The sequence below is a fragment of the Stegostoma tigrinum genome, chromosome 44, assembly GCF_030684315.1.
Source record: "Stegostoma tigrinum isolate sSteTig4 chromosome 44, sSteTig4.hap1, whole genome shotgun sequence".
Taxonomy (NCBI): domain Eukaryota; kingdom Metazoa; phylum Chordata; class Chondrichthyes; order Orectolobiformes; family Stegostomatidae; genus Stegostoma; species Stegostoma tigrinum.
The window spans coordinates 12,712,349-12,734,663 of record NC_081397.1 but is presented as its reverse complement, the minus strand read 5'-3'; the positions used below and the strand labels follow the sequence as shown (position 1 = coordinate 12,734,663).

At 45.6% G+C, this 22,315-nt stretch overlaps 2 protein-coding genes across 7 annotated transcripts in view; both read right to left on the bottom strand.

Moving 5' to 3' along the window:
- The window catches only part of LOC125450331 (Fc receptor-like protein 4), a 38,033-nt gene extending 19,507 nt beyond the window's left edge, over positions 1-18,526 (bottom strand). The window contains exons 1-10 of one of the 6 annotated variants that reach the window (XM_059642339.1): positions 18,413-18,526; positions 17,755-17,875; positions 16,450-16,479; positions 12,526-12,777; positions 8,945-9,211; positions 8,309-8,587; positions 6,713-6,997; positions 3,991-4,293; positions 2,774-2,896; positions 1,848-1,878 (exon numbers count right to left, since the gene is read on the bottom strand). In XM_059642339.1, coding sequence (XP_059498322.1) covers positions 1,848-1,878; positions 2,774-2,896; positions 3,991-4,293; positions 6,713-6,997; positions 8,309-8,587; positions 8,945-9,211; positions 12,526-12,777; positions 16,450-16,479; positions 17,755-17,788 — 1,604 coding nt within the window. In that variant the 5' untranslated portion in view covers positions 17,789-17,875; positions 18,413-18,526. The remainder of the gene's footprint in view (positions 1-1,847; positions 1,879-2,773; positions 2,897-3,990; positions 4,294-6,712; positions 6,998-8,308; positions 8,588-8,944; positions 9,212-12,525; positions 12,778-16,449; positions 16,480-17,754; positions 17,876-18,412) is intronic. The other 5 variants (XM_059642340.1, XM_059642342.1, XM_059642344.1 and 2 more) reach the window with 5 other exon arrangements.
- The window catches only part of LOC132207190 (histone H3-like), a 913,943-nt gene that overhangs the window by 145,614 nt on the left and 746,014 nt on the right, over positions 1-22,315 (bottom strand). The window lies entirely within an intron of this gene.

Below are 22,315 nucleotides of genomic sequence, written 5' to 3'. Positions count from 1 at the left end.
TTGGAAGGAAGTATTTTCAGATTGTTACCCAAGCAAGTTTCAATTCCCCTTGCGACAACGATTCACAATCTTCTCCCCCTTTTGAGAGAAGGCATTTGATCCCACTTCTGCTTTTGATCTGCCCCACCACGTTCTCCTGAGGCAATCACTCTTCTTCTAGACTGCCCCACATGAAGAAACATCCTCTCTCTATCTATTTTGTCAATTCTCCCCTTTAGCATCTTCTATCCCTCAACTTAATCTCTTCTCATACTTCTAAACTCCAGAGAAACTGCTCAATCTCCCTTCTAAGGCAAACCCATCATCTTTGGAAATGATCAAGTGAATCTCCTTTGAACAGCCTCCAATACAACTACAAACACCCTCATGTAAAGAGACCAAAATTCTCCCAGTCTCTCCTCACTTTGGTGATCAATTCAGTGAAACTGCTGTGAACGCTCTCCAATGCAACTGCATTCCTCCTCATGTCAGGGGACCAAAGCACTGTACAGTACTCCGGATGCAGAAATCCCAATACCTTGTACATCTGAGAAGTCTCACAACATCAGGTTTTAGTCCAATTAGTTTATTTGAAATCACAAGATTTTGCCACACTGCCCCTTTGTCAGGTGAAGCGATGGAGAAGCACAGACACATAATTGATAGGCAGGGAGATCAAAAGATCATGCAAATGCTTTGAGTGGAGTCTCAAATAATCAGTCTCTTCAGGTGACAAGTAGTTTCAGAGTATTCATTGGACGTCAGCAGCTGAATAACAAGCAAAGGGATGAGCTAAAATCCGATAAAATGAGGCAGCGAGATAATTACAAAAACTTAAAAATATGCTGGTGCTGCAAACAAATGAATGGGATAACATGACAGGTACAAGAGTCACATGCCAAGGGTTTAACCAAAGTAATAAGTAAACTAAAACTGTATAAACTAACGGAGGTAGAGAGATCATACTAATTTATCAAGGTAGTGGTGTCAGAACAGGACAGTGAAGAACGTTTCACAAATACAGAACTCCGGGTGAGGTTACACGTAGCCTGCCATGACTCAAGATCGCAGTTGAGGCCGTCTTCATGGGTATGGATCTTGGCTGGCAGTTTCTGCTCGGCGATTCTGCATTGTTGCGTATCTCGAAGGCCCCCTTGGAGGATGCCTACCTGAAGATCCGGGTCGGGCGGGTGCTGAGTGATTCTTAATGTTACAAGTAATACTGTCAACATTTTGATTACCTGCAGAGACTTATTATTTGACACTCCACTCAAAACTTTTACATGATCTTTTGACCTCTCTGCCGTTTATCCATCTGCTACAAATCCTGTGTCTATGTGCTTCTCCTAAAGCTTGTGATTCCAAATAAATCTGTTGGATGCTGACCCAGTGTCATGTGACCTCTGACATTGTCCACCCCAGTCGAACACCAGCACCTCCACTTCATTGTACGGTCGAAGCAACACTTCCCTACATTTATGCTCCATTCCTTTAGCAATAAATGACTTTCTTATTACTTGCCAGAGCAGCATGCTAGATTTCTGAGTTTCATGCACAAGGACAGTTGGATCCCTCCGCACTAATAAATTATTAATTTTCTCTCCCGCTAAGATGGTAAGCTGCCTTTCTCAATTCTTCTGACTACATTGGATAACCCCATCATTGATGTGACTGAGCCACACACATTTCAGTGTCAGATGGAGGGTGTCCTCAATTTGATCTGCTTTGCTTTCAATTTGCAAATGAGTCGGACACAATAGTACATTTCACAATGTAAAATTGTTGGGTGTGCACCCCACAGCGATGTTCGCCCCGTTTGGACTGTTTCTGAAACCTGTTACAAGTCGCTAACCACCTTACTATCTTACCTCTGCTGCTGGGATCTGCTGGAAGAATCAGCTGGAGAAAATGAGAGAGAGAGAGAGAGAAATAAACAAGGGAATGTGTTACTGTAAATATTTGGCTTCACCTTTTTTAAAATGAATTTGTTTTCCTCGACTGATGCGCAGTTAGCAATAACACACGTTCCAATTTTAATCTTTAGTTTATGTCTGTGCTGGCCACTTTTTTTTGAATACGACACATTACTTTGTCTGTCTTCCCTTGTATTTCCATCTGCTGCTCATTCAGCCTGCTCACACCCTCACAAAGTACATTCACTTGTGGCGTATGGACGTCACTGGCTGGGCCCAGCATTTGTTGTCTCTGTCCCTACTTGACACCTTGAGAAGGTTGAGGGGAGCTGACTTGTTGAACCGCTGCGCTCCGTGTGCTGTATGTAGACGCACAATGCCCTTAGGGAGGGAATTCCAGGATTTACTGACCCAGAGACACTGAAGAAATGACTGAGACATTTTCAGGTCAGGATGGGGAGTGGCTCAGAGGAGGATTTGTAGGAGGCAGTGTTCCTGTGCATCTGCTGCACTTGGCCTTCTAGATGAAAATGGCCATGAGTTTGGAAGGTGCTGTCTCAGCATCTCTGGTGAATTTCTCCAGTGCATCTTATTGATGGTACACACTGCTGCTGCTGAATGTCAGTGGTGGCTGGATTGGATGCTAGTGGGTGTAGTGCCTGTGAGTATGTGTGAGAGAGAGATCTTGTCTGTGAGAAAGCGTGTGTCAATAACAGTGAGCCTCACATACACATGCACACTGACATTCAATTATACTCTTGCTTACACACGTTCACTGTCACACACAACCTCAAATACAAATGAGCAGCGTTACTTTAAAACCCACATTGAGCCGTGACTGGAGAACAATCACCGATTATCTGCCGGAGTGTCTCACCCACCTTGTTTCCTGTTCCGTAGTTTGATGGGAAGCAATGCGAGGAGAGAAAGGATCAGAAACAGTGGGACAATAAGTGCTGCCATCTCGGCGCTGTGTGCCTGTGCTGGTTTCAGAGAGGGATTTCCTGTCAATAACATCACTCATTCACCAAATGCCCTGTTGCCCTGAACCCCTCCCAGCACACATCCAATTGGAGTGAAACTCTCATGTCTGTAAAATTCCCCTCCAAATCCTCACCACCGCAGTGACATCATTATTTTTGTGCCTCCTGTCTCATTCACAAAATCCCACCCATCCAACTCAGGCTATTTGGTGCAAAATTCAAAAGATCATTCTGCACTACTCTCCCTAAATTGTCGATTAGAAATTGTTGTCCCTCATTTTTTCCTACAACTATATATCAAGCTCTCAGTGGCAACTGGGTCATTCAGAGAGAAACATCAAAAATAGCTTTGGGAGTCGGCCAGTCAGCCTTCCAGCCTGCTGTGCCCATTACATAGGATCTTGGCTGATATCCATCTCGCTCCCATGTCCCCCTGCACTCTCTACCTTTAGCCCATAAGAACTCTATTCAACTCCTTCCTGAACAACATTAGATGTTCTGGGCCCAACCACTTACTGTGGCAGCCTGTACACAGGCTTCCCACTCTCTGGGTAAAGACACTTCTCCTCATTTCCGTCCTGCCCCATCTCAATTAGACTGTGAGTCCCTGTTTGCAGACTCCCCGGTTATTGGGAACAGCCTTCCTGTCGGTGCTGTTAGGATTTCATAGGTTTCTATGAGATCTCCCCACTTCAGTGATCCAGCCTCCCTTCATCCATTAGTCCAAGAGGCTGGGAAACCTTCGCTGCACACTTTCCGTAGTGAGAACATTCTTCCTCAGAGAAGGAGACCCCAAACTGCACATACAACACTGCAGGGTTTGCTGTGCAATTGCAGCAAGATGGGCCTGACATCCCTGTTCCTGAACTTTAATCCTCTCGCTACAAGGTCTCCCTTATCTGATGAAGGATGTTTCTCACTCTCTCCACAGATGCTGCGAGACCCAGTGAGTTCTTTTCCAGCATTTTCTGTATTTATAACCAGTAACATTAACCCTGTTACTGTCTCTCTGTCTCCACAGATGCTGCCAGAGCAGCTGAGTTTCTCCAGCAGTTTTTCCAAGGGTTCAAGTCATCTTTAGCCAGAGACCAGTGATGAATGAGCAAACGGGTTACCTGGCACCATGAGGTTGATGGAATTACTGGTCACATTAAATATCATTCCGCCGGGACCCCTGTTGATCACGGCACACTGGTATCGACCTTGGAGATGGGCCTGGAAGGATTCAATTGCCAGCTCTCTCCTGTCCGAGCTAAAGTTGTAATTCTCGCTGGCATTGTTTAAGGCTTTCTGTTGGAAGTACCACTGAAAGTAGGGTCCTGTGCCTTGGCTTAATACACACTTGAGAACAAGACGACTCCCAATCGGAACCTCTGTTTTATTGGCATTGGGGCTAAGGAAAACCCCGGCAACAGGAACTGGAACAAAACAAAGCCAAATAGGAAATAAAAGATCAGGTGCTGAATTTGTGTATTTTGTTTTACAGATGTCATCTTCAGTGACAGTATAATAATGGATGGAAAGGAGAAATAAGTCGAACAACATTTTACATTGTTGCAAAGGTGACCAGTCTCAGGCTGTTGTAAAATCTACACTTTGAAAAATTTGCGTTAACTATGGATGCTCAAATAGAACGTAGCCAACTTCACCCCCTTCACAGTCAGTGATGTTACTGTCCCTGTTCCCGTCCCCAATCCCCACACTATCAACATCCAGGGGTTTACCGTCATGAGAGAATCTCACCAGCACCCCCTTGATGTTCAATGGTGTTAACATCACTGAATTCCCCATTACCAACACACTGGGTTTACCTTTGAGAAAGAATCTAACCATTGCCCCCTGACATTCGATGGTATAGCCATCACTGAGTCCCCTATTATTTACATCCTGGGGGTTACAATTTACCAGAAACTGAACTGGGCTCCCATATCAATATAGTTACTAAAGGACAGGTCAGAGGCTGGGAATCCTGGTGCAAGTAACTCACCTCTGGACTCCCCAAAACATGTTCATTGCCAACAAGGTGCAAATCAAGAGTGTGATGGAATAATCCCCACTTGTCTGGATAAATGCAGCTCCAACAGCAGTTGAGAAGCTCAGGACCATCCAGGGGCAAAGCAGCCCACTTGGTTGGCACCACATCCATAAACATCCACTTCCTCCACCACCAACAATGATCAGCTGCAGCAACCCTGTCTACAAGATGCACTGCATAATGTCACCTTCCAAACAACTGCCCACTTCAATCCTGGAGGACAAGGGCTGCAGGTATGTGGGAACACAAACGCACTGCAAGTTCCCCCCTGAGCCACTCACCATGCTGACATGGAAATATATCAGCCGTTTCTTCAGTGCCACTGGTTGAAAGCTCTCCTACTGCAAACGTTGCAGGTACATTACATTCTCATGGGCTGCATGTGGAAAAGAGGGCGCCATCATGGGGAATTCATGATGAGCAATCTGTGATAAGCCTAGCCAGTGATATTCAGGTCCTATCGACAAAATAGCTCCATAAGAAAAGGTCAGCTTCGAGGCTCAGTGCAGTTCCTTGGTTCAGTCGATAGCTTGAATCCGTTGAATGGAAATGGGCCAAGCTCAGTGCTTTATCTAGCTGTCCCGGATCATTACCCTTTCCCCATCCTGAGGGGGTGCAGAGCCTCTAGGGAAGCTGATCCTGTGGGGATTTCTGCAGGGACAGCACAACATATCAAATGGTTTCAGGAAGGATTTTGATATTGTTCTCAGGGCTAAAGGGATCTAAGGGAGAAAGTGAGGGAAGAGGTAACTCAGTTGGATGATCTGCCCTGATCCCATTGAATGGACGAAGCAAGTGGGATAGCGTAAATTTCCTCCTCTTATTGTCCATGCTTCTAACTTCCTCTGATGGAGTGCTTAACATGGAATTGTAGCATCACAGAGGTCTGCAGCACAAAGAAAGGCCCTTCGGCACATTGAATTTGCACCAGTGAAAAGCAACCACCTCTCTGTTCTTTCATCCATTTTACCAATACTTAGACACATAGAGTCATATCGCATGGAAACAGGCCCTTTGGCCCAACTCATCTATGCTGAGCAGGTTTCACAAACTCACCTAGTCCCATGTGCCTGTTTTTGGCTCATATTCCTCAACATCTTTCCTGTCCAAATGTCTTTTAAATGTTGTATTTGTATTCACCTCCATCACTTTCTCTGGCAGCTCAGTCCATTTAGGTAACACCCTCTGTCTGAACACGTTTCTCCTCAGGACCCTTATAAATGTTTCCCCTCTCACCATAAACCTGTGTCCTCTGGTTTTGGACTCCCCTCCTCTGGGGCAAAGACCTTGGCTATTCACCTTATCCATGTCTCTATTTCTGCAGGAAAAGACAAGTGAAATGTAGCGGACCCTTTAATCTGACTTTAGACTTGGCATCGTAAGTGCACATCTAAATCCTTCTTCAATGTCATGAGGATTTCTGCCTCTCCCACCTTTTCAGACAGTGAGTTCCAGATTCCCCACCACCCTCTGGGTGAAAAAGATTTTCCTCACATCTCTTCAAAACCTCCTGCCCCATACTTTCGCCCGCACTGGTCATCAATCCCTCCAACAAAGAGGAAATGTTTCTTCCTGTCTACCCTATCTGTGCCCACTCATCATTTTATACAGTTCAAGCATATTCACCTCTCCCAATCTCCTCTGCTCTAAGGAAAACATCCCCAGTCTGTCCAAACTTCATCCATTACTGAACTCTCCAACCCTCAAGGCAACATCCTGGTAAATCTCTCCCTGCGCCCTATCCCAGTGCTACCACGTCACTCCCATAATGTGGGTTTGTATAGATTAGTTTAGAAACTCACCAATCACTGAAACAGCAATGGCTTTGCTATACTGGAGAGACTCTCCTTCCTGGTTAGAAACAGCACAGTGGTAATAGCCTTCTTGTCTTTTGCTGGCGTTGATGAATGTGTGTATGGTTCTGCTGTGGTTGGAATACTCCCAGTAAATCTCCTTGCCATCTCTGTAGAAAATATATTGAATTGGAGTCGAACCTCTGGTCACAGAGCAGTTTAATGAGGTGCTGTCTCCCTCCACTACCTCGTTGCCAGGGTGGATACTCAGGTCTGGAACTGACACAGGGATGCCTGTGATTGGACCAAACTGTTAGGTGCTTTCCTAAGGCAGGAATTGTTCTTGCGTTCAGCAGCAAGCAGCACTCCCACCTTACATTCAGAGAGCAAGAGACAGAAATCCATACAGAGTCATAGAGAAGTACAGAGATACATAGAAAGTAATTGGGAGAAACACTGCCATAGAGAGATATAGAAAGAGAGAGAGAGATAGAGACACAGAGGCACGTAGAGAGTCACAGAATCACATAAAGTTGTCGAGATTCATAAAGAATCATTGAGTTAAAGTGAGCCACAGAGTGACAGAGAGATGTAGAGATTTTTTTGGAAAACATAGAGTGTAGGGAAAACAGAGAGAGTCATAGGGAGACATAGAGAATCAGAGACAGGTATCAAGTCTTGTACAGTCCTGATGTCACCTCCCAGCTCTTTATAATCTGTGCCACGACTGATAAAGCCAAGTGCCTTGTGTGTTTACCCAACCACCCTTTAACCCGTCCTGCCTCCTTCAGGGATCAGTGGGCTAGTTCCCGAACATCCCTCTGTTCCTCTGAACTTGCCAAAGGCTGTTGCTAATTCAAGACAAAAACCCCTCAGTCTTCACAAGAAATTCAGACCCAGGAAGCAGAAAGACTGCTAATGGCAAAAGAAAAAGGCAAAGCGGTCAGGATAGGGTGGATGTGTGAGTGATAATGGGAACTGCAGATGCTGGAGAACCCAAGATAATAAAGTGTGAAGCTGGATGAACACAGCAGGGCAAGCAGCATCTCAGGAGCACAAAAGCTGACGTTTCGGGCCTAGACCCTTCATCAGAGAGGGTGATGGGGTGAGGGAATGCACCTCCATTTCCTACCTACTAACCTCATCCCACCTCCTTGACCTGTCTGTCTTCCCTGGACTGACCTATCCCCTCCCTACCTCCCCACCTATACTCTACTCTCCACCTATCTTCTTTTCCCTCCATCTTCGGTCCGCCTCCCCCTCTCTCCCTATTTATTCCAGAACCCTCACCCCAACCCCCTCTCTGATGAAGGGTCTAGGCCTGAAACGTCAGCTTTTGTGCTCCTGAGATGCTGCTTGGCCTGCTGTGTTCATCCAGCTTCACACTTTATGATCTAGGATAGGGTGGATAACTGGTGAGGTATGGAGAAGGACTGAAGACTGTAATAAATACGTGTTCACAAACTCAATAGGAAGCGAGAGTGTGCAGCACACAAAAACAGTGTTATCCCATACTGACAATGACAGCAGGAGCCGACCAACCTTTACATTTACAGTGGTTTGAATGACAGCAGGAATAATGAAATAAATGGAGACACAGCTTACGTTTGATTGAAATGGGAACTATATTACTCTTTTTCCTCAGTTTACTGTCTCGAGTCTTGACTTCACATTGGTAAGTTCCTGAATGGTCCAATGTTGCCTCCTCTGTTGTGTAACTGCTCTTCTCTGAAGGGAAATTGAGAGATTCCCCATTTTTGTAAAATACATACAACAGGGAGTGATCATCGTGAAAGGGTTCAGCCAAACAGGCGAGCTTAAAGCGTTCACCAACAAATAGTTCCACACTGGGGTCTGCTTGCAGTGTTGGCTCAGAGCAGAGATCTATGACAGGACAAAATAAAAAACAGAGGGACATGTAACACAAATAATGCAGGAGATATGAGACAAAACACAAAGTGCTGAAGAAACATAGCAGGTCTGGCAGCATCTGTGAGAGAGGGAAAGAGGGTTAATGTTTCAAGTCCTACATCCCATCTTCAGAACTGCCATCCGGCCAAAATACAAAAATGAGAGGAATATATCTTTATGCCTTGCACTCTGGTGCCTTCACACCATTTTCTAGCTCATGATCACAACTCTCTTTGGGTAACTACCAACTATGGTTTTTGAAGCAACATTGATGTTTTTGCCTGTGGGCCATTTAAACCAAGTCGGAGCAACTCAAGAGGGAAAACCTACCTCTTACAATGATGCTTTCATCATGTGAGATCCACCTCCTGAAACCCAATCTCTGTTCACATCGATAAGTTGCTCCATCTGAAAATTTCGCACTTGCTATCGTGTACTCAGGTTCATGTTCTCCTTCAATTAAGGAATTGTTTCGATACCAAAGGGAAGTGTAATCTCTCTCAAATCCCCAGGGATGCCTGGAGCATTTCAGAACAGACATCTCACCAAGCAGCAGGGTACTTGAATGGACTTGCACGGTCAACATCACATCGGAAGCTTGAGGGAGAAAATATAACGTGTGATCCAAAAAGCCTTATTAGTCCTGATTACAGTATAAGAGTAGGGTGCTCTTATTGCAAATGTACAAAGTGCTGAGGAGACCACATCTGGAGCAGTGTTATTTAAGGGGGAGCTGACATTTCATTGGAGGAAGTTAGAGAGGTTACAATAGGATGATCCCTGGGATGGAGGAACTGTCTTCCAAGTAAAGGCTACACAGTTTCAGACTCTATTGCTGGATTTTAGTAAAATGAGTGGTGATCGTATTGAAACATAGAGGGCTTGTCAGAGTCAATGCTGAGAATCTGTTTCCCTTCATGGGAGAGTCTGGGAGCAGACAACACCATCTCAGAGTAAAGAGGCACTAACTGAAGACTGAGGTGAGGCGGAATTTCTTCTCTCAGAGAAGTGTGTATGTTTGGAATGGGTTGCCACAGAGAGCTGTGTGGGTGCAGAGTCCTTGTGTATGTTGAAGGCTGAGACAGACAGATTCTTGATCAGTCAGGGAATCAAGGGAAAGGGCAGCAAAGTGGATGTGAGGAATGTCGGATCAGTCGGGATCCTATTGGATGGTTGAATAGGAGATACTCTTGGACAATCTCAGGTTGATCAGCATGTCAAGAATCTAACATCTAAATTCAGATTTGAGAATCCTATTTACAGGGGGAGATGGAGACACAGTGGTATTATCGCTTGGCTATTATTCCAGTGACCTAGATTCAAATCCCACCATGGAAAATGGTGGAGTTTGAAATCAGTTCCTAAAAATCCAGAATGAAAGAGTCTGATGGTGACCACAAATTCATTGCTGATTTTCAGGAACAACTAACTAGTTCACTACTGCCCTTTCAAGAAGCAAACCTGCCATCAATACTTGGGCTGGCCTGCACGTGACTCGAGATGCACAGCAATGTGGTTGACTCTTCACTGCCCTCTGTGCAATTAGGCATGGGCAATGAGTGCCGGGCCCAGCTAGCACCACCCACAGCCCAAGAACATCTAAAGAGGTAATGGGATGGAATATCAAGGTGGCAGGTTAATCATCCATTTTAGTACAACACAAAAATAATGCGGATAAAATGAAGATTGGCCGGGTGATTGACAGTGAGGAGAAGGTGTTAGGTTACAGGAAGATTGGTCAGATGGGTAGGCCAGTGGCAGATGCGGTTGGACCCTGATAAATGGGAGGTTTGGAAGAAGGAAAACAAGGAAGCACTCAATGAAAGGCAGGAGATTACAAAGCTCAGAGGAACAGAGGGATCTTAATGTGTTTGTACACAGATCCCTGAAGGTGGCAGGACATGTTGATAGGGCAGTTAAGAAGGCATATGGGACACTTCCCTTTACCAATCAAGGTACAGATTGTGAGATCAAGGAGGGGATGTTGGAGCTGGACAGGACTTTGCGGAGACTGCAGCTGGAGCACTGTGTTCAGTTCCAGTCTCCGCACTATAGGAAGGATGTGATTGCACTGGAGGGGGTGCCGAGGAGATTCACCAAGATGTTGCCTGGGATGGAGAATTTAAACGATGAAGAGAGATTGGATAGGCTTGAGTTGTTTGGAGCAGAGGAGGCTGAGAATGGGCCTGACAGAGGTGTTTAAGATTATGAGGGGCAATTACTGGAGGGATAGGAAGCTGCTGTTGCCCTTGGTTGAAGGGTCTAAATGTGGGCAAGGGCAGAAGGTTTAGAGGGAGATTTGAGAATTGCTTCACCCAGAGAATGATGGGAGTCTGAAAAGCACTACTTTGGAGGATATTTCAGGTGGGACACTGGAATAAACTCTACAATGTTCTTGATCAACAACTGTTATGTCATAGTATTTAAGGCTGTTATCCTTGTGGCAGGAAGTGGGATTAGTTTAGCTAGGGTCATGCAGATTGATGGGCTGAAGAGTCTCTTCTGTACCATCTATAACTACGGCTCTATGACTCATTCACCAGAGTAAAGGGGAGAGAAGCTAAAATAACTTGAAAGTGAAAGTAGGTGATCGATTCTGTTCAACAGGATCTCGCTCTCTGTATCATAACAGTGAACTGTGAGCACACGGTGGGAGATGGTGAAACTGGTTTTCCACTGCTTCTATCATCACCTGAGCCCTTAATACTGTTTAGGATGTGACAGAGCGTACTATGTGACCCTGGAAAGGACATGGCCCAGTGTCAGATGAGGCCCAGTTTAGAATGAGGCCCAGTGGAGTATATGGGCCAGTATGGGATGTAACCCAGTATACATGTCCCAGTGTAGAATCTGTTTAAATTTAGCATGTGGCCCAGTGTAGGATGTGTCCCAGTTTAACATGAGGCCCAGGTTAGAATATTTCCAAGTTTCAAATGTTTCGCAGTGTGGATGTGGCCCAATTTATGATGTGGCAACACAGTGTGGAGGTGGAGGAGCACCGCAGGCCAGGCAGCAGCAGAGGAGCAGAAAAGTTGACATTTTGGGTCGGGACCCTACTTCAGAAATTGGGCAGGTTTAGGGGGCTGGAAATAAATAAAGGTAGAAGGGATGGGGCTGGGGAAAGGTAGGAGGGATGGTGATGGTTTGATGCAGGAAGGGAGTGGTGGAGATTGGGCAATGGGATGGATGGGGTGGATAGGTGGGAAGGAAGATGGATAACTTTAGGATGTGGCACAGTTTACGATTAACCCAGTTTAGTATTGGTCCAGTTTAGGATTGGCCCACTGTAGACTGTGGCCCAGTTTAGAATGAGGCCCAGTTTAAAATGATGCCCAGTTTAGCATGAAGCCCAGTGTAGGATGTACCCTAGTTTGGGATGTGGCTGTGTTTATGATGAGTCCCAGTTTATGCTCGGGCACAGTTTAGGATGAGGCCTAATACAGGATGTTTCGCATGTTGTGATGTTTTGCAGTTTATGACGAGGCCCAGGGATAGCATGAGGCCCAAGTTACAATGTGGCCCAGTTTAGGATCAGGCCCAGTGTAAAATGTGGCTCAATTTACAATGGGGGCCAGTTTACAAAGAGACCCAGCCTAGTCAGCAAAGTGGTTCCATCTCTATGCAGCAGGTGGGACTTGAAACCATGTCTCAGATCAGTTGTGTATCTGACGGAAAGCTGAAGCAAACTCAAAGGGTCGAATGGACTACTCCTGTTCCAATTCCTTCTGGACCCGATGGTCAAAGTTAAAATCCGGAGAGGGCAAGAATTCACTCACTTGGGAACTGGGATCAAAAGCATCTGTGCATCACCGTGACGGTTGGGACTCGATGAATCGAACAGCGTGGTCACTCTGCAAAAAGGGTTGTAGTTCGACACAGAATACATACATCAGCACTCAATGTTTACGTACCAATCGTCACCACTTCCAAAGGTTTACTTCTTGAGGTTCGGCTCCAAAAGTTGTCTCTTTGACACTGGTAAGAGCCTCCGGTTTTCCTGTCAGCTCTTTTGTTAAATTCACTAGATTTAACATCATAATTGTTGTTTTTATACCAGGAAGCCTTTATATATGTGTTCCTGTACCGACACTTCAGAGTGAACCACTGCCCTTCCTTGATAATGCCATCACTGGGGTCAGTTATAACTACTTCTGGGTATTGGCCTGCAGTAGGAAAGCAGTAGTTATTTCCAACAAGCAAAACTCCAATCGAAATGTTTCACTCTTCATCACAATTAATGCATTTGCTGTTTCTGCCCAATGCAAAAATACACAGTTGGTCGATTAGTCAGTGTTTCTACTCTCCGAAGCCTGCCCAATACTGACAAGGCACAAGTTAGGAATGAGGGAGTACTCCCGACTTGCCTGGCTGGGTGCAGCTCTATTAACACTTGAAAAGCTTGATACCAACCAGGGACGAAGCAGACCCCGCTTGATTGATATCACATCCACAAACAGCCACTTTCTCCACCGCTGACGCTCAGCAGCAGCAGTGTCTCCCATCTACAAGATGCACTGCAGAAATTCACCAAAGATCCTCAGGCTGCACCTTTCAAACCCACAATTACTTCCATCTAGAAGGACAATGATAGCAGCTACATGGGAACACCACCCCCTGCACATTCCCCTCCAAGCCACTCACCATCCTGACTTGCAAACATATCAGTCATTCCTTCAGTGTTGCTGGGTCAAAATCCTGGAATTCCATCCCTAGGGACATTGTGGGGCTACCTACAGCATGTGGACTGTGGTGGTTCAAGAATGCAGCTCAGTACCACCTACTCAAGGGCCAAATAGGGATAGGGGCAGCAAATGCTGGGCCTGAGGCGGTCACTCTCACCGCACTCTCACTGTCAAGGACAGAAGTATTAACAGCTGACAGATTGGTAAGGATGAGGTCAGGTATTTTTTCCCCTCCTGTTGGTTCCCTCATCACCTTCCACAGATCCAATCTCACAGGAATGTCCTTTAGGATCTGACCAGCCTGGCTAGCAGTGCTGCTGCCGAGCTACACTAGGAGATGGGCATTGAAATCCGTGCTTCATCTCAGTGTTGTTCAACATGGAGGAGTTATTGATTCTTCAGCCAAGGGAGGGCGGTACGTGGTAATCAGCAGGAGGGTTCCTTGCCCGTGTTTAACCTGAAGCCACGAGGCATCACGTTGTCCGGAGTTAAGATGATAACTGCCAATGTAACTGCTGCCTGACTGTATACCACTGCGACATCACCTCTGCTGGGTCTGTCTTGCCGGTGGGACAGGACATATCCAGGGATGGTGATGGTGGTACCTGGGATATTGACAGTAAGGTGTGATTCGAGGAGTCTGACGGTGACCCTCCCAATTTTGACACTGTCCCCAGATGTTAGCGAGGACGTCTTTGCAAGGTCATCAGGGCTGTTTTTGCTGTTGTCTTTCCTGGTGTCAGGTCAATCCTGGGTGATCCATCTGGTTTCATTTCATTGTGAAGATTTCATTGTGATGAATAGAACTGAATGACTTGCTCAGCCATTTCAAAGGGTAGATAAGATGAAGGGTCACTGGATTTGAAATGTTGACTTGTTTTTCTCTCTCTTTCTCTCTCTTCACAGATAATGTCATACCTGCTGAGTTTCTCTAGCACTTTCTGTGTTTACAACCTGTCATGCTAACTTTGTTCGCTTCTCTCTCCACAGTCCCGCTAAGATTTTGAAATTTGTCATTCTTGCTTTCCTGCCCTGATTGATGCAAGATCAGAAACTTCAAACAGAATCAGTTCATTTTCCAGGCACAGTACTGCCAAGGGAATAACTTCCCAAAGTGGCCTGTATCTACTTACGGAAGTATCCGATTCAGGATGGACGATTACAGTCAATGTCAAAGAGATAAATGTTCACTGTAACAGCTGGTACAAAGTGCACTTTTCTGACGATTTTTTAATGTATGAAAAGAAACACATTATTTGTGCATCAATTACAGATCATGGTAAATTCACCACAGTCTCACCAGATCATTGAGCTGCACTCCCATTAGAGAGAGAAGACTGGATGGTGATGTAACCTGAGGGTCACTGCGCCTCAGGCGATGGAGAGGATGAAAAGGAGAGTCCTTCACGGTAACCCCATCCGGTGTAGGATTTGAACCCACACTCTTACCGTTCTAATGCATCACAAAGCAGCTGTCCAGGCTCGCCCCACCCTCCCCTTCAGCGGTAGGAATAGTCGCTGAACTGCAGCAGGGAGTAATCACAATTAAAATAGCCTTGCCCGTCTCCCCCAACCCCAACATCATTGGAGACAAAGATTTATGATAATGCTGTGGCTTTAAGAGATTATTTTGTCCTGTGTCTTTTAAGAGAGGGATTGAATGGGTGTTGTTGAGCTGGCTGGTTAAGACCACTTAACTAAACAGCTTGAGGGGTCTTGGGTTTTATTTCTTATAGCCCGAATGGGTGTGTCTGTCACAGCCTGAATCTGTCACAGATCAGTCTCTCTGGTGAAGGGCCTAGGCCTGAAACATCAGCTTTTGCGCTCCTGAGATGCTGCTTGGCCTGCTGTGTTCATCCAGCTCCACACTTTGTTCTCTTGGATACTCCAGCATCTGCAGTTCCCAAAATCTCTAATCAGTATTTTTGGGTTTTGTTTTTTTTTCAGTAGCATCTGAAGCTATTGTGGTCTCAACAGACTTGAAAACTTCACTGAATGTCTCCTGGCTGCTACTCGCTCTGAATTTTCTCTTGATGTTTTACCCTCCAAGATTGGAGAACTGCACGTGAGAATCCATGTCTGAATTTTCCTTTTCTTTTGCAAAGCGGTGTGCTTATGGGATGTTATGATCTTGAAATCTTTGATCTATCTTTAATCTTACTGGGACAATAGGTCAGCAGATCATCATGGGCCAAAGGGATTGTATTCTGCTGTACTGTTCGATGTTCTATGTTCTATGAAACCATTAATTAGCAATATTTACTGTATCAGTTATTCTGTTACATTTCCAATATAGTTGTTATTCTTAATTCCTCTCTCTTTGTTGTATTTTGATTACAGTGTTTAAATAAATTGTGCTTTGCTTTATATCGAGTTGTTTGACGATTTGCATTTGGATCTGAAACCAGTGCTTCATGTTTGCCTTTAAAAAAAAAGTTAGGGTTTAGGATAACTTCTGAAAATATTTTGAGGAGGTCTGGTCTGGTCCACAGCAGACTGATGAACAACAAAGATTTATCTTAGGCAGAGAGATTGAACAGTTTTAGCTGATACTCTCTGGAGTTTTGCAGAATGCCAGGAGATCCAACTGAGGGACATAAGATACTAAAGCAGGTGGGGGAATTGACAAAGAAGATGGAGGGAAGTTGTCTCCTCATGTGGGACAATCAAGAACAAGGAGTCACCATGTCAGGATAAGGGGCTGGGGCAGATTCAAAACAGAGAGGAGGAGGAATGGCTTCTCTCAAAGGTGAGGGGGATAGGGCTGGGGAAGGGGAGCATGATTCTAACCTGCACGTCTTAGGATCATGCCAGGAAACGGGAGCACCTGGAGAAAAATCAACACAGACACAGGGAGAATGTGCAAACTTCACACGGACAGTCACCTGAGGCTGAAATCAAACCCAGGTCCCCAGCGCTGTGCAGCAGCAGTGCTAACCACTAAGCCACTATGTCACCCACTGAGCCTGTTGCACTATTCAACGGCTGACCTGTGGGCTCACTCCATTGACTTGTGTTTGCCTCCAATCCCCTTATAACCTTAAGCAAAAAAACTCTGTCAGATTGATAACTACGAATGTGGTTTGTAAAACAGAGATCTGAACCGCGATCACACTTTGCGTGCAATCATTCAATATAACATTTGCAACTTACCGTGGGCAACCAAATATGAAGTGGTTCTTACTGTTAAAAGAAAGAGAATTTCCCATTACATCTGTGAATGTTCTCATTTTGAATTATAAACTCTGCGGAATGACGCACACCCTCGCACAGTCATGTGCCATTTGTTTGTAAAGGGGAACCTGCTGTTTGAAATACTGTAGCTACAGGTTTTGGGGAAGGTGTTTTGCCTGTCGAAGGGGTACGTGTTTTTTTTGCTCCAAGTTTGTACGTTTGCTTCAGAAGCACCGGAGCCCGTGAGGGGGTCCATGGACCGGCATCCAAATGGAAAGCTGAGTCCGGAATGTCAGAATGGAGCTGGGTAATACTTTGCAATGGGGAACAGAAGAGAAAGTGGGAGAGCTTTAACCGAGAGGTGAGAAGGAAAGGTCCTGGAGTTGGAGCTTCAATGAATGGAGATGCCTGTTCAATCTGTTCAGATCAATAGGTTGGATCATCTCACAATAGAGTTCTAGAGTCATACAGCATGGAAACAGATCCCTTACCCCAACTCATTCATGGCAACCAGGTTTCCCATAATAAACTAGTCCCATATGCCTTCAATTGGCTTTGCAAATCCCTTTCGCACCCTCTCCAATGTAATAATATCCTTCCTATCACAGGGCTACCAGATTTGTACACAGTAATCTAAAAGAGACCACACCAATGACCTGTACAATGGCAACATAACGTCTCAACCCCTGTTATCAATGGTCTGACAGATGAAAGCAAGATTGAAATCTGGATGATGGTACATAATCAGGAATGCTCACTTTAATGCGATAGACTCTCACAGTACTGGAGAGGACTTTCCATCCATCCAGAGTGTACCCGCCAAATAAAAGGATGTTCCCAGTCACGATGGGGCAGTCCAGAACAGGGGGAGAGAGGAGTGACAGTCTAAAGGGGATGGGTTAGGAGTGAGATGAGGAAAAATGCCTTCACCCAGAGAGTGGGGAGCGTGTGGGATTCTCTACCACAGTAAGCTGTCGGGTCCAAAACATTGAATGAAACTCCATCTCTCTCTCTCTCAGTCCTGTCACCATCCCACTCTCTCGTTCTCAATTCTGTCATCATCCCTTTCTCTCCCTTCATCCTTCCCCCATCTCTCTTTCTCTCCCTCACCCCATCCTCCTCACTTCCAGAAATTTTAATTGCAGGCTTGAAAACGCGAATCAGCTTGAATTTATTCAGCTGCACCTAACAGCACGGCCCGGGCATCTCATTCACACGTGAATAATCTGGGAGATAACTGCACACAATGTTTCATTTATGTATAAATATGTAACAACCACTTACAGAGAATGAGCAGGGAAAACACCTTCACATGCATCGCGTGGAGTCCAAATGTAAAGTCAACCTCGCTCTCTCTGTGAGGGGAAATACTTCAGGGATTCAATTACTTTCACCTCCGACTTTCCTGAAAAAGAAAATAAATGGGATCGTGGTTTCAGTGAGGAGAGAATGAGGCCACTCGACTGTGGATATTTGTGATCTGTGACTATCCATCTCCCTGAGAGCGTTACAAACTAGTTTCTCCCCACAACTTTCTCCCTTAATTGTAGCAAGTGAAAGGAAATCATCAAACAGAGTCATACAGCACAGAAACAGGCCCTTCGGCTCAAGCTGTCCATGCCAACCAGGTTTCCTATACTATTCTGGTCCCATTTGCCTGTGTTTGACCCATATCTATCTAATCCACGTACCTGTCTTTTACATATTGTGCCCACCTCTACACTTCCTCTTGCAACTCATTCCATACCCGCACCAACCTGTGTGAAAAAGTCGTCCCAGAAAAAATATCCTTCGCTCAGCTTTTAAGGCATTTCTGTTTCATTCATTAGCAGGTTTGTTACAATGATCAATCTCTCCAATCGATTCATCAATAAGAGAGTGAATTGCCCCAAGTCTTCCCTCCCCTCCCCTCCCAGCAATAAGCCGGACAAATTTGACTTACCTGTGCATGGCCTTCCCAAAGTGTACGTGATCCTCGAGGGACTGATCCCCCACCCTCCCCTCCCCAGGAACCAGCAAAGCAATCTAAAGGGGAAGATTAGGTCCTGGCTTCTTAAGATCAGCCTGCAGCTCTGAATCTCCGTCAGAGAGAACAGGAAATGACACTGACCACCAGAGACAAGTCAAATGGACTGCCTGCAACCGAAACACAAAGAAAACGGAACTAACCTTCATCAGTTGATGCAGCATGCTTCTTATCTGATAGAAACACTTGCCAGGAAGGCAAGCAGAATGATGCAGAGTCAACACACTCAAAACATTAACTCTCTCTCTCTCTCTCTATCTATCTCTCTCTCTCTCCACAGATGCTGCCAGACCTGCTGAGTTTCTCCAGCGCTCTCTGTACGGGTTTCAGATCTCCGGAATCCTGCACTGTGTTGCTTTTGGAACCTTACAAAGTGTGTTGTTTGTTTTAGACACCAGTGGCCCCACTCCTGGTGAAATTGTGTCCTCTGTTGTTCAAGCAAAGAAGAAAGAGGGGCTAACATATTTCAAAATATCCCTGCGACAACAAGGTGTAGAGCTGGATGAACACAGCAGGCCAAGCAGCATCAGAGGAGCAGGAAAGCTGACATTACGGGCCTAAACCCTTCTTCACAAAGTTTGTGTGTTTTTTTTTTAATCTGAGGAAGGGTTCAGACCCGAAATGTCAGCTTTCCTGCTCCTCTGATGCTGCTTGACCTGCTCTATTCATCCAGCTCTACACCTTGTTATCTCAGATTCTGCAGCATCAGCCATTCCAGCTATCTCAAAGTATCTCTGCATTGCTCTGTTAGAAAGGAAACACAAGACTACTTGACAAGATCTTCTGGGAATGGGGTCCATGTTACTGCAGGAGCAGAGGTGGCCATTCAGCCCATTGAATCTGCTCTGCCATTCAATGAGGACTGTGATGGATTCTCAATTCTACTTTTTGGACCATAACACTCAGGTCCCCTCGCTGATTAAAAATACCAGCCTTGAACATGTACTGAAAGACCCAGCCTCAACCATTGTCTCGGTAAAGAATTCCACAGATTCACTCTCCTCAGAGAGAAGAAATTTCTCCTCATCTCCATCTTCAATGGGAAATTGCACCACACCCAACGCCCCAGCTTATTCTGTGGCGATGAGCCTCTGGTCCCAGACTCTCCCACACAAGGTGAAACAACCTCGCTCCGCATCTCCCCTGTCAAATCCCTCTGCCAATCCTCAATAAGGTCGCCTCTCCTTCCTCTAAACTCCAATGAGGACAGGCCCAAGCTACTCAGCTTCTCCCTCATCAGACAGTCCCTCCATGCCTGGGATCAGCTGAGAGAACTTTCGCTGCCTCCAATTCCCTGTCTATTTTTTCTTTAATAGGGGCCCCAGAACTATTCACAATGTCCCAGCTGTGGCCTGGCTCGTGCCTTGTGTAATTTCGAACAAAACTTCCCAACTTTTATACTCCATTTCCTGTGAAATGCAGGCCGTTTGCCTTCCCCATTGCCTGCCAAACTTTGATATTATTTTTGTGACTCAGACAGAGACTACCCGATCTTGCTAATAAAGAAATTTTACGTGGGAGCATGCTTTAACTTTCTCCAAAGTTGCCTAAGTCTCCGGAAGACAAGCAGCACCTGGATCACAAGAACTAGTTTTTTTTCTGACTGCTGAGGACTTGCAGACTCCAGAGAATCTGTCCCTTTGAGAAGTGCAGCTGGTGTTTTTGAAGGGATTTCCTCATGTACCACAACATCAGACAGAGTTGCAGAGTGTCGCGGTGTGATTGGAGATCCCATGTGGGCGGATCTTATATCATTTCTACTCAGTGGGCGATATGTACTCCCTGAGGAACAAGATATTCTAGTTTCCTCCTGTCAATAAAATCAGCATTCACCACAAATCTGCTTTAATTGTCCCCTCTTTCTGTCCCTAATTTGTCCCACCCGGTATTCAATTCTCCTTTTCGATTTACATTTCAAATAAACAGTTGCATTTCCTTTAGAGTGTAGAAAGTAGATCAGTACAGCACAGTACAGGTACCTCAGCCCACGATGTTGCATCAAACTTTGACCCTAAACCTAAGGTCTATCTAAGCTCTCTCCCTACCTTATACTATCAACCATATGCCACTCTTTGCCACTTAAATGCCCCGAATGAAGCAGACTCCACTACCCACTCCGGCAAAGCATTCCACTCCCCGACCACTCTCTGAGTAAAGAATCTACTTCTGATATCTCCCCTACATCTGCGTCCACTCAATTTAAAACAATGTCCCCTCGTAATAGCTAACCCCACCCTTGAAAAAAGTCTCTGCCAGTCCACCCTATCTATCCCTCTGATCATTTTGTACACTTCTTTCAAGTCACCTCTCATCCCTTGTTCTGAAGAGAAAAGCCCTCGCTGTCGTAACCTTTCAATTTTTCAATAAACTTTATTAATCTGTTCGCTGCTCTGTTCCAACTTATTCCAGTTGGCTGTTACTTTAGCCCCCTGTGTTCTGTACTCAGGCAATTTAATTGTTGACTGCACTGCAGGCTGGCTTTTTCACAGAACTCCCAGGTCTCCCCTTACTTCTAGTGGCTCCATCATCAGCCGCTGGTTTCAAATAAAGGGCAGCGGATGGCTCCGTGAATAAATAGTGTAGGTGTGGGAGAGAATGGGGCAGAATGTGTGAGAAAGAGGGAGTGCATGTGAGAGATTGGGACAGAATGTATGAGAAATAGGGCATGTGTGGGAGAGAATGGGACAGAATGTGTGAGAAAGAGGGTGTGCGTGGGAGAGAATGGGGCAGAATGTGTGAGAAAGAGGGTGTGTGTGGGAGAGAATGGGACAGAATGTGTGAGAAAGAGGGTGTGTGTGGGAGAGAATGGGACAGAATGTGTGAGAAAGAGGGTGTGTGTGGGAGAGAATGGGTCAGAATGTGTGAGAAAGAGGATATATGTCAGAGAGAATGGGACAGAATGTGTGAGAAAGAGGATATATGTCAGAGAGAATGGGACAGAATGTGTGAGAAAGAGGGTGTGTATGGGAGAGAATTGGACAGAATGTGTGAGAAAAGGGTGTGTGTGAGAGGATGGGACAGAATGTATGAGAAAGAGGGTGTGTGTGGGAGAGAATGGGACAGAATGTGTGAGAAAGAGGGTGTGCATGTGAGAGAATGGGACAGTATGTGTGTGAAAGAATTTGTGTGTGGGAGAGAATGGGACAGACTTTGTGAGAAAGAGGGGGTGCGTGAGAGAATGGGACAGAATGTGTGAGAAAGAAGGAGTGCATGTGAGCGAATGGGACAGAATGTGTGAGAAAGAGGGTGTGTACGTGAGAGAATGGGACAGTATGTGTGTGAAAGAGTTTGTGTGTGGGAGAGAATGGGACAGAATGTGTGAGACAGAGGGTATATGTGGGAGAGAATGGGACAGAATGTGTGAGAAAGAGGGTGTGCGTGGGAGAGAATGGGGCAGAATGTGTGAGAAAGAGGGTATATGTGGGAGAGAATGGGACAGAATGTGTGAGAAAGAGGGTGTGCGTGGGAGAGAATGGGGCAGAATGTGTGAGAAAGAGGGTGTGCATGTGAGAGAATGGGACAGAATGTGTGAGAAAGAGGGTGTGTGTGGGAGAGAATGGGTCAGAATGTGTGAGAAAGAGGATATATGTTGGAGAGAATGGGACAGAATGTGTGAGAAAGAGGGTGTGTGTGGGAGAGAATGGGACAGAATGTGTGAGAAAGAGGGTCTGTGTGTGAGAGAATGGGACAGAATGTGTGATAAAGAGAGTGTATGTGTGAGAGGATGGGACAGAATGTGTGAGAAAGAGGGTGTGCGTGGGAGAGAATTGGACAGAATGTGTGAGAAAGGGTGTGTGTGGGAGAGACTGGGACAGAATG